This window comes from Carassius carassius, chromosome 24 (genome assembly GCF_963082965.1).
Source record: "Carassius carassius chromosome 24, fCarCar2.1, whole genome shotgun sequence".
In the NCBI taxonomy this organism is placed as follows: Eukaryota; Metazoa; Chordata; class Actinopteri; order Cypriniformes; family Cyprinidae; genus Carassius; species Carassius carassius.
This window is the reverse complement of record NC_081778.1, coordinates 15,789,900-15,802,430: the sequence shown is the minus strand read 5'-3', so window position 1 is coordinate 15,802,430 and position 12,531 is coordinate 15,789,900. Positions and strand designations below refer to the sequence as shown.

The 12,531-nt window shown below is 36.8% G+C and overlaps 1 protein-coding gene across 1 annotated transcript in view; it reads left to right on the top strand.

The window, feature by feature from the left end:
• Nucleotides 1-3,231: 3,231 nt before the first annotated feature.
• The window catches only part of LOC132102943 (sodium/potassium-transporting ATPase subunit alpha-3-like), a 28,151-nt gene continuing 18,851 nt past the window's right edge, over nucleotides 3,232-12,531 (top strand). The window contains exons 1-2 of the mRNA XM_059507686.1: nucleotides 3,232-3,480; nucleotides 3,567-3,631. Of these exons, the coding sequence (XP_059363669.1) occupies nucleotides 3,626-3,631 (6 nt within the window). The 5' untranslated portion in view covers nucleotides 3,232-3,480; nucleotides 3,567-3,625. The remainder of the gene's footprint in view (nucleotides 3,481-3,566; nucleotides 3,632-12,531) is intronic.

Sequence of the window (12,531 nt, the reverse complement as noted above, 5' to 3'; positions counted from 1 at the left end):
GTCTGACAAAAAAGGAACACGGAGTGCTACATTTAATCTGAATTTGATTGCTTGTTTTAAACCCCTTGGCCCGAAACCTCTCTCATCATCGCCCCATCCTCTCTTTTTTCCTCTCTTTCCCCCGCATTCATGTCTGTCCTCCTCTCCTTAATCCAGGTCTATTCCTATCTTGTCCTCTACTCCTTTCAGGGAAGTCATTATGCAACGGGGACACATGGTGAGCGGTCACTTTAATCTGGAGGGGGATGACGTCTGTGTGTGTGTGTGTGTGTGTGTGTGTAGCAAATACCTCTGTGCTCTTAATACTCCAACTGTCTCCTCATCCTTCTCTGTATCTCACATTCATTATCTCTAATTCATTTCACATCTCTGTGAACTGACATGCAGCTTTGGTTCCTGATATACATGATCCTGTGACGTTCACTCCTCACCTCACCCTTATACCCCGAAAGGTCATTTCCAAGGACACCCTACTCTTACTGTTAGGCCTGACATCTACCTACCTCTTAAAGAAAAAGTGCCCCAGTAAACATAAGAATTTCTGAAACAAGCACTGTAACCTCACGCTCCCGCAGTATCACAGCATCTGAGCTGTGCAATTACTTAAGATGTGCCCTGGAAAAAGATAAAAAGCACATCGCTCCTGGGAGAGAATGTTCTGTTCTCTGTCAAACAGCACAAAACCATGTTCATATGATTAACTGGCTCAGAATACAGCTGCTGCACTCAGATATACTCACACATTATTCCTGCTGTCAGTTTACATTAAGGAAGCTTATTTGGGGAAATTCCCACCTCCTTTAGATGCACTGTTCGTCTCTCTGACAGTGTCACTATAGTTTAGTAAACTAGTTTTGACCTAGTTTAGACTCAAATGTGAGGGATTAGATTAACATTCCTGATTTAAACCATATTCTGTACTGTGTGTGTGTGTGTGTGTATTGTATATATAAATCATATGAATATATGAACAAACAATATTATTCAGCATTAAATAATGTTGAAAACAGACAGTTGTGCTGCTTAATATTTTTGGAAATTGTTACATTTTTCCATCCTAGGAAAGTTGAAAAGAAACAGCATTTATGCATGAAATAGAAATCTTTTGTAACCTTATAAATGTCTTTACTGTCACTTTTGATCAATTTAATGCGTCCTTACTAAATATAAGTGTAAATTTCTTTAAAAGTTTTATTAATTCCATTTTAAAGTTATACATACAAATATAATGTAATATATATATATATATTCTTTATTTAGCAATATATATTATGTATACATTTACAGCTTGAACACTTATTCTCAGCAAACTTCATTCCTTCACTCTCCTGACTATACTGGTCATTTTAGAGATTTTAGTAATCTGAAAATTAAAAGCCGAGTTGAGATTATGAGGGACTCAGTTCTCATCCACACACATTAGCAGCAGTGTTCTCACGCTGATTCTTGATGTAACTGTCACTGATTAAAATGAGGGTTTCTTTGATTGTCTCCCTCTCTTCCTCGATCCCCCATTTTCTGACTCAGCATCATGACTAAGAGATAAGGTCACCTGACTGCAGTTGCCGTGGAAATTTTTTCCCTTCTGCTTCTCTCTGCAGTGGGGGAGGGGGGGGGGGGGTTGAGGGGGATGCTGCCAAAGGTTAAAGAAGGATATAGCATTCATGGTGTCAGCCATTTTGTTTTTCAAAAATTCAGAAAAAGCTTTATCAGTAATATGCCACAGACAGTGCTTACTATATTACATTTAAGGGGCATTAAATGTGCCACACAGTTGATTAAACTATAAACTCTGCATCAGATGTTGCCAAAAGCTATTTAGTTAACCTTTTCTGTTTTATATGCTTACTAACAAGTTATTGAACATCAAAAATGGAGTTAAAGTAATGCAATTGTAATATCGTGTATATCTTACACTGAATGTCTATGTCATGCACATTAGCAGTGAAGGATCTGTAGATGGTGGCTCTGACTATTAGAAGCTTGCTGTCTGGAGTACGAGGTGTTCCCAGATACTATAGCTTAGCTGTGATATGTATGCATATGCTTTCTTTAACATATGACATTTGTCTTTTATAAGAGACATGAATAAGTACTTAAAGGGCATCTGTGGTATTTTAAGGTGACAGCATGTGTTTGCTTTGTAAGTTTGACCTTTCCACGGTCACTGAGAGTAAGGTCACATTTTGATTTATTCTCTCCATCTTCCTCTCTTTTTATTGAACTTGTGTGCAGTTGTCTGTTCTTTTTAAATGCACTGTAAATCAGTATTCAGTATGAAGCTATTCTTGCAGTCATCGTGTTCATCATACTGTACTCAGTATTGTGGATTCTGCTAATGCATTGAATTAGAGAAACTGTAGTTCAGATTTACAAAGGTAAATGAAGTTAAATAAGGTGTTCAGTATAGGAGAGTGAAGGAAATAGAAGAAGATGTCAATAAAGAGTAATGTATAGAATGAAGTATACATAAATGTGTAATGTATAGCCCATGTAAAAATGAAACTTTATAGCAAGATATATTTGCCTTTGGTGAAGTATTAGTCATTCTTATTTATATAAGCTACAAAATTAGCTATTTCATTATTACAGAGTGAAAAAATAAATAAAAATACAATACAGACATGCGCCACAAATACTGAAGAGACCAAAACTGGTGATCTGATAACTGCAAAATCACGATAAATTATTATACACATTAAACATTATATTATAATTAAAAAAAATGGCAAAGATGTTAGGCAGTGTTTAAGTATGAAAGGACCGTTTTCAACATATTGAACATAGTGTGCTTCAGAATTACCGCAGTGTCGGCTAGAACTGCAGGAGTGCTCTCTTTCTCTGACAAATTGAATACACGTAATAAATACACAGAAACAACAATAAACCAAACACGTTTACAATACATTAATCATGCAATCACACCGATTATGACTTAGCTTATTCTTAGTCCATTTTATCAAAAAAGAGATTATCTCAAAGCACGCGATGATGCTGTGCGACTGTTACCTTAGGAATTCTGCAGTACCGCAGGAGGAGCCTCAGCCGCTTCCGATTGATGACATGTATCTGCTGCCTGCGCGTTGATTGGACAGATGATACGTCGATATTAAAGCGTGCGTGCGTCTATTGGCTGAGAGCGCCAATGTGGGCGTTCCTTTGAGAAGCGCATCTCTCACATCCACCGGCGCTTCTTTCCAGGCGGAGTGATGCGACAGCTGCGGTGCTGCGGAGAGACACCAGATCATAAAAAGGTGTCCGTGTGGCTTCGCAGTTTTGCCGGCTTTAATCGCAACAACTAAGAGCATCGCACGAGACCGGCATCCATGCGAAATGCACTGCCTCGCCGTCGAATTTCATTTTACCATTTAGTTTGTTTAATCCTTAACAAGTTGTCAGATTCATTAACTTCATGTTGCAACGAATAACTTGATTTTATATCTTGACGTGAAAGTGTGCGCATTAGGTCCCTCAGCCGAGGTAAAGCACCCCGAATCAAAGTTTTTAAACCAGGTATAAGTTAATTATTCTCCTTTCTGATGATTGCCATTCTCTCTTCGTAAAAGGCTGTCCCTCTCTCCATCACTCCAATATTACCTGAAGAGAACGGACTGACTGCGCAACCATGGGGGTAAGTACGACACCTCTCTTTGACTGCATCGTAGCAAACAGAAAAGGGTTAAAACAATGTTTCAAATGAATTTAAACTTTATTGAGCAGGTTTAAATGCTGTAAAACGCAGCGTCATGTCTTATGCTGTCAGATATAGCTAAAGTGACAGAATGACATTGACTTATATGCGGATTTCGAGACTGCGACAAACTGATGGGACAGGACGCTCTAGAAACACACGTCACAGATTAGACATTATAAATTTGACATTGTGATTAAAGGTTGTGAATGACCAGCAGCAAATGCAGAGGAACTGCTTTTCATAACTTTTAGACGCTGTCGTCATAGTCCGCGCAGACCTGTTTTTATACAGTCTGTGGCGTAGACGCAGATGACGTTACACCTGGCATATTAACTGAAAGCTTGTCGGTGTTGTGTTAATTATAGTATCTGGAAGGTTATCTTAGTAACCTTCACGTGCCAGTTTAATAGGGTTATGCTGGAGACCTATAGGTCTATAGGTCTATCTGTCTTTGGCTGATGAATGCGTGATGTATGTTTCTATTCAGAATGTGTATGCTCAGAAGTTGTTTTGTCAGTTCGTTTTGACATGTTTTAGAACTGTTTCTCCCCCCCTTCCCCCCTCCAGCACCCCATTTCCACCCATCCTTCTGTACTGAGGCTACTGTCAGCAGCGCGCGCCTCCTGTTCTGATCAGTTAATCCGGATGTACTGAATGTGAATTTGAGTCATTGTTGTATTTACGGGCACAGTCGGCATTTCTGGGTGTGTTTGAGTGACTGGTGTCAACACACACACACAAAAACACACACATCTCAAAGCCGGTCCATAGCTGAAGTCCATGCGTCATAATGCGGTTATCCGAAATCTGTACTTCAGACGGCTTATTTCCTGCATCTGTGACATAACTTCACGCGGGTAATCACTGACAGGACAGATTTAATAGATCCAGTTCTGAATGATGAACCCTAATGTTGAAAATTTAATAGCGGCTAATGGAGAATCATCAGGTAGGCTGCAGTGTGTAACTGCGTTGGGGTGAAACGAATGTCAGCGAGTGGCGCAGTTTGTCTCATCTGCGATTTTTTATCGCGCTCGGAGTCACGTGTCTGTATGACGCGCCGAGGAAGCAACGAGGCGCGGAGAGAATTTATAGCCGTTGCCAGGGAACCGGAGAGACCGGCTTCAGCTATAAAAGATCCGTTAGAAACATTAAACAGCGCAGTACTTAATGTCACAGACGCGCTGCAGTGAATGCGTCAAAACTGAACCAGCAGCGCTACGCAGACAGTTTTGTCAAGTCATGGATTAATCCGAGCGCTTGTGTGGTTAAACAGACATGCTGGTTTCTTAAGCACAGTTTTCTATCAGTTTAACGTTCAGACGATTCTGCCGCGCGCCGTGCCGGTTGTGTCGCAGTGATGCTCGCGGCAGTGCAACATCATCATCATCATCATCATCCCAGCTCTACAGGCCGCTTTCTGCGTCAAACACGAGGCGGAGCCACGCGAGAGGAAATTCCCAACAACGGTCTGTGATAGGCACGAGATGCGGATACGAAAAGCCAATAGAGGAAATTAAACAAATTTCATAGAGGTCATGAATTCCTGGATTTCAAATGGTCTATTAAAGGGATAGTTAACAAGAGTACGATTTTAAGAGGCAGTGTAGAGAAAAGAAATTTCTGATAGCCTAGGCACTCCATAATTAAAATGTCTTTATTGCAAAAATGACATGCCCTGAAGAAGCATTGCCGCTACGCGTGGGCATTTTAAAGTTGTCCATTTAGGACATGTCATTTTTGGAATAAAGACATTTTACTTATGGAGTGCCTCGGCTATCAGAGATTTCTTTTCTCTACACTGCCTCTTAAGATGTTCTACCTTGGACCGAAGAGCACCCAAATCAAACTTAAAAGGGATTGAGCACGCCATTCATATTGAATCTAAAGAGTACGATTTTATCATCATATCTTCATGCAGTTCCAACCCTGTATGACTTATTTGAATGTAAAAACATTAAAAGGGGCATATGATGCTTTTTAAAAGATCATTATTTCGTGTATTTGGTGTAACAGAATATGTTGACATGCTTTAATGTTCAAAAAAACACATTATTTTTTAAAATACTGTACATTATTGTAGGTCCTCTATGCCCCGCCTCTCTCAAATGTAAAGTCCCTCCTTCTGAAAAGCGCAGTCTGCTCTGATTGGCCAACTGAACCAATGCATTGTGATTGGCCGAACACTGCAAGGACATGTTGGAAATATTACGCACCACCTTTCCATAAATACATAAATGTAAAGACAGTTAATAATGTCCTTAGTTTTACCATCAGTTCAAGCCCGAAAGATGAACAGAGTGGTGTGACAGACACAGTGATGAAGCTCGTATGTGTTTGCAGTACACGAGTCATGGACGGTTAAGACAGCTGACCTGCTCTCTCTCTCTTTCACACACACACTCACACACACACACACTTACACACGCAATGTGGAAACTCATAGTAAAGTCAGAATTACCTCCTCTCCTACACGAAACAGTCGTTGTAAGTGATCTTAAAGATTCCTAAAATGCATTTTCTTTCAGAAGGCCAAATAAAGTGCTTTTGCTTTTGCCTCGAAACACACAGGATCTCTCTGACATGGCTGCTTCAACACTAACTGCAGTTACTGAAACCAGGCCTTTTTTCTTTGCGTGAACATTTGGGCGGGATTACACAGATTTTCCACACAGTGACGTAAAGATGTGGGTGCGGGTTTAAAAAAGCCATTTTAGGGGGGCGTGGAAGAGTCTTAACTTTGATAAAGAATATCTCTTTGGATATGAGACTTTAGTCTTTGTAACTTCACAGATCTTCTTCATGCACCAAGAGCTTGTAACACTCCAAAGAGAAAGGAACAGTTAAAATCGCATCATATGACCCCTTTAAAACCCTGTATGACTTATTTAAATGTGAAAACATTAAAATCATGTAAAACATTAATTTCAGTTATTAAAGGTTGAAGTCTTGCCATTTAAAAAGACCAGAAGGAAACAAACACCAAGAATGTGCACAGCTTACTCTATTAAAATGTTTATCTACATGTATACATGTAATATACAAATTGATTGTAGTAATCTAAATTAAAAATATTTCTTATGAGCATGTCAATAATGATTATTAATTTAGTGTAAACCCATTTAAATATTGCTTCATTGTTAACCCAAGAGAGAGAGGGAGAGAACATCTGATGGCATCTTCAGACACGTGATGATGCGCTGTCTACAAAACACTTGAAGAAACCTACCTGTAAATGCAACCAAATGTTGATTTGATTTAGTTAAGAGAAGGTAAATGATTAAAAAAGAATCCTTCTTGTGCAATTCTCCTCTATGCACACTAGACACTTTCCACACACACTGCTGTGTGCACATAATCCCATAAAAGACTCAAATATGTGTTTACATGCACTACAAGTCATCTTGCACTATTCCCCAGCCAGCTGCTTGACTTACGATGTTTTTCTTTGCACATGTGCAGTATTATGTGAAGCATTCGTATAGTCTACGTATATATTTTTCCTATTCAGTCTATGTATAGGTAAACATTTATATATAGTATGTTCATATTCAAAATCTGTAGGTTAATTTGTCTATATATACAGTGTTTATGTGTAGCATATGGATAGTTTGTATGTTGTTTTTAGTTTATATATAGGTAAACATTTATATATAGTATTTAAAGTCAAAAGGTTAGTTTTGTATAGGTATAGTATTATGTGAAGCATTCGTGTAGTCTGTATTTTTTAGCTTGTATATAGGTAAACATTTATATATACTATATTAATAGTCAAAATCTGTCAGTAGTTTAGTTGTGTATAGGTTTATACTGTTTTACTTCATTGTTGTATGTCTGTATTTATGTAGCACCGTGGTCCTGTGAGACATGACATTTTGTTCTACTGTTGTTGGTGAAAATACTAATGGCCTAAGACGTTTGCACAGTAGTGTATATAAAGTACATCGATTGTGTTTTAAATGTAATAATACATTTAATAAATAAATAATGTCATTTATCAATGCATGTCCTCTCCGAACATCATGTCCTGAATAAATGGAAATTCTGTATAACATCCTTCAGTTGAGCACATAATCAATAATTAGAACATTTTATTGCTGCCTTTGTATTAATATGACTTTACTATAGGATTGAAATGACAGAATTATTTTGAACTAATTGACCCACATCATACGCCTCTTATAACTACAGGCTTCTGGTACAGTCTCTCAATGTATCAATGTTATTGGACCACATTTAGAGGTATGAAAGATTTGTTGTTGTTAAAGGTTAAAGGTGAAGAATGCAATTTCTGCACTATGTTTTCCCTTTTAAGTCAACTTAAAGACAACTTAAAAGTGTCTTACTGACAATTGTCTCTGCATAAAATTACACATTTGGGCTTACAAGTGTGTTAGGTTTCGTTATCACATTCTGTCCATTCGACGTCTGTGAGTGGAGAGGATACTCAAGGTCAGATTACTCTCTCCTCCTCTTTCCCCAGTGTTGATGTAGCGTAACTGCCCCCTCAGGTCCATCAGTGGGGACATGTGTGGAGGTGGAGGTTCAGGTTCCACATCCACACCACACAATCATTTATTAATGCATCCTTTGTTGGTAGAGGAGCAGAGAAATAATAGTCCATTTGTGACAGAAGGAATTCTTGGGCAGCTGACCATCAGTTCTGCTTTAACTAGAGCTGTAATGAACAATAAATGTCAGATGTCAGAGAGAACGTGACTAAGTACTAACTAGGGAGTTAAAAATTATAAAATGGCAAGAGAAACTGCTTATGAAGTGTGTACAGTATGTCTGTATGAGACAGAATAAAGAGAGGAATTCTTGGACAACACCTTTGAGACGTGAAGAATCTGTGTGTCCTGCTGTGACTGTAGTTTGGGACGGTGATTTATTTTTCCAATTAAGAACATACACACAGATGCCCCACACTCTGGCAAAGCTGCTTGGCTCTGCTTGGCTGAGTGGATGAAGTACAGACAGATGGAAGTATAGAGTAATGGATAGGAAAGAACAGGAGGGGATATAGAGGTAATAATTTAACAAGGAGGATTATAGATTTTGTTCAATGTTGATTTTAGAAAGCGCTGACCAAATGAAATTATATTGCAACAACCCCTCTCCACCCTTATTTTTTTCTTTTACAATCCTTTAAATGTGTGTGTGTGTGTGTGTGTGTGTGTGTGTGTGTTTGTTGGTTGAGCTGTGGAAGGGTTATGTGAGGATTCTGTGTAAAGGAATTAAATGACCTCATCATAGTAATTATTTAATCTCAGTATTCTTTATTAATGAAGGAGGTTTATTCATTTTTCTGTTGGTTCAAACCAGTGATTCTCAAACTTTTTGGCTCTGGCTGAAAAAAAGCAATTGAAAGTAGGAGTGTCAAAATATATATATACAAAATAAAATAATAATAAATAAATTCCATTATTCCATATATTGAACGTTCATCAGGATTTCTAGTCTTTTGTTAAAACACAAGTTTTATAAATGATTTTTTTTCCTCACAAATATCAATTTCTACACAAAATCTTTTAGTGCTTGAGATAACTAGAATTTTTTTTTACATTTTTTAAAATGATTTTACCATGATTTTTGAAGGGATGTTTTAAATAAGTAATATGGCATTGGAAAGATTGTTTTTAAATATAGATTATTTATTCTGTACTTTGAGGCCCAGATCTAGCCTGGTCTACATCTCACAATGTAACAGATAGTACAGCAAGGTCACTTACACGCACACACACTCATTCAGTCACAAACTGGATGAAGTGTTCAGTCTTATCTGCTCTTGAAGTACTTCATGACTCACACTTTTAAGGTCAGTCCCCAGAGTCAAGCACACAAATACACACTCATGCCAGATCAAAAAGACCTTTTTATGGCTGTATCGACGTGTAAAAGTCATTGACACACTCACAGCAATGTATCACACACACCAAACAGCACTCTCAGGGCAGTACTGATGTGTCTGCTGCCATAACAGTCAAATGCTTTAGAGCTGGCACCATGCTGCCTAGAGATCAGGACTAGCTGGACTGAGAAGACCCTCTGGTCCTGAACATCCTTTTAGGATTTTGCTATAAAACTGATAGAATTTGAAAGCTGAGACTTTGTTTTACATTAATAGCACCAAAGTACAATGCTTATTGCTATTATAGGGTGACTGGCGCTCTACAAGTAACAAATGCATTCGGACACATGAAATATTATTTCCAAGCATACTGTACCTCTGATTATATGACATAGGATACTTCATGCTGACAATCCCACATATATTCAAATCAGTTGCCAGGCCTCTGGAATTTCTCCCAATGCTCCCAATCTGGGCCATTTGCATGCACAAAATAGACTATACTGTACTTTCGAAATATTATAACTATATACTATATATATTAACTATATAACTATATATATTATAACTATATATTCTCGTAACTGCTACAACTTAATTATCATAATATTGACTTTATTCCAAAAATATTTTGACTTTATTAAAAAAAAGACTTTATTGTAATCTTTTTATCATTTTTTATTTGCGTGGCTCTAAAACACCATCGTAACAAATGGTGTAAAACGATATGATTTCTATTTCGTTTGATTAAGATGGTTTCGATGGTGGTTTCATCATTGCCACAAGTTACACTGCTTTCCAAAAGTCTGGGATCCGTAAGATTTTCTTATTTTTCTTATACTCACAGAGGCTGCATCTGTTTGATCAAAAATAAAGTAAAACAATAATATTGTGAAATATGACAATTTTCAGGTGACAGCTGATATTTTCAAGCAACAGCTGAAAACCCATCTCTTTTGACACTACTTCATCTTAAATTAAAGAGAGGAAATCTTTAATTGTCTGTCATCTTAAATTAAAGAGAGGAAATCTGTCTTTCTCTTTATTTATTCCTTCCCTTTCTAGCTTGTACTTATATGAACAATACCTGAAACTTGGTATTACGAGCACTTCCTGTGTCTGGTTGCCTCTTTAGTCAACAATTGTAAGTTGCTCTGGGTAAAAGCATCTGCAGAATGACTAAATGTAAATTTCAATTCAAGTTTATTTGTATAGCGCTTTTTACAATACAAATCGTTACAAAGCAACTTTACAGAAAATTACGTTTCTACAATATTTAGTAGTAGCTTATAAGTGGTGACTGACAGTTTGTGCACGTATGAGAGGATTTTTTCAGAACAAATTAATACAAGACGTAGTCAGCCAGACGATGAACACTATTAACAGCAATTATTATATGATGCAGTCACACTTGTAGCAATATTTGTTAGTTCTGTTGTTGATTCAGGGTTAAATTTAAAATAAGGTTCTCTTTTTTACTATATTTAAAAATGTAATTCATTCCTGTGATGGCAAAACTGAGTTTTTCAGGAGCCATTACTGTCAAATCATTCCAATATGACGATTTGGTATTTATGAAACATTTCTTCTTATTATTATTAATGTTTATAACAGTTGTGTTGCTTAATATTTTTGTGGAAACTGTGAAATTTTTTTTTTTAAATATGATTCTTTGATGAAAAGAAAGACCAAAAGAACAGCATTTATTTGATATTAAAATCTTTTGTAAGATTATAAATAGTTTTATTGTCACTTTTGATCAAATCAAATGAATAAAAAAAAAAAATGTTGATTTAATAAAAAAAATCATACTGACCCAAAATTGTACTGAAGTGACTATTCTGTTCTGTCTGTATGTGGACATCTCTGTATTAATAAGCATTAAGGTGTTTGTGTAAAAGTATTACAGTATTTATTAATTTAGTCCTCTCCCACCAAAAGCTTGTAAGGACAAGATGACACTGCATGGAGAACAGTGTGCTTGTTGCACTTTTGTGAACATTCATGAAGGCTGCAGTGCCCTTTGCTCTTCCTAAAGGGAAGGTTTGCTTTGCTTATTCACAGATTAACTTACATTGTCATCACGACAAGGACAAACTCAGTGAGGAAGAGTTTTATGATTTTTATATTTTTTTTAATCACAATATATACCCAATAAAATATTCACTAGAAAAATGCATATTCATTAGAAAAAATGCAGTTTTATAAGATTTTGTTCATTTACATTACCAGTAATTTCAGGTAGAAATCACACTTTTAAAATTAGACTACCTCATATATCCTGATTATAAGATGTTGAAGAAATTGAAAAAGTAGAAGCTGAAGAAAATATGTATTTTATAATTAAGTCTTGATTGAAATGTTATTTTAATTTGTTTAATGTTGAGCCATTTAAGTGATCTGTGTTAGTCAATGGTTTTTAGCTTCAAGGCTAACATCTGCATGCTTTTGTGGTTTCTAAAGTTGCCAAAATTAAGTTTAAAATGTACAGCCCTGCTCCTCTGGGGAGATGGACAAAACATATGGATGACCAATTCTGTGCTGCAACCATAGAAAAATGGTGTGGAAAATATGAAAGGAAATAAATATGTGCTTTTTGTCATCTCTCTCTCTCACACACACGTTTGTTTTTGTGAAAAGTGGGGACATCCCATAGGCGTAATGGTTTTTATACTGTACAAACTGTATATTCTATGGCCCTACACCAACCCTACACCTAACCCTAACCCTCACAGGAAACTTTGTACATTTTTACTTTCTCAAAAAAACTCATTCTGTATGATTCATAAGCGTTTTGAAAAATGGGGACATGGGTTATGTTCTCATAAGTCACCCTCTCCTTGTAATACCTGTGTCATACCCATGTCATTATACAAAGTTGTGTCCTGATATGTCACAAAAACAAGAGCACACACACACACACACACACACACTTTCTTTCTTTCTTTCTTTCTTTCTTTCTTTCTTTCTTTCTTTCTTTCTTTCT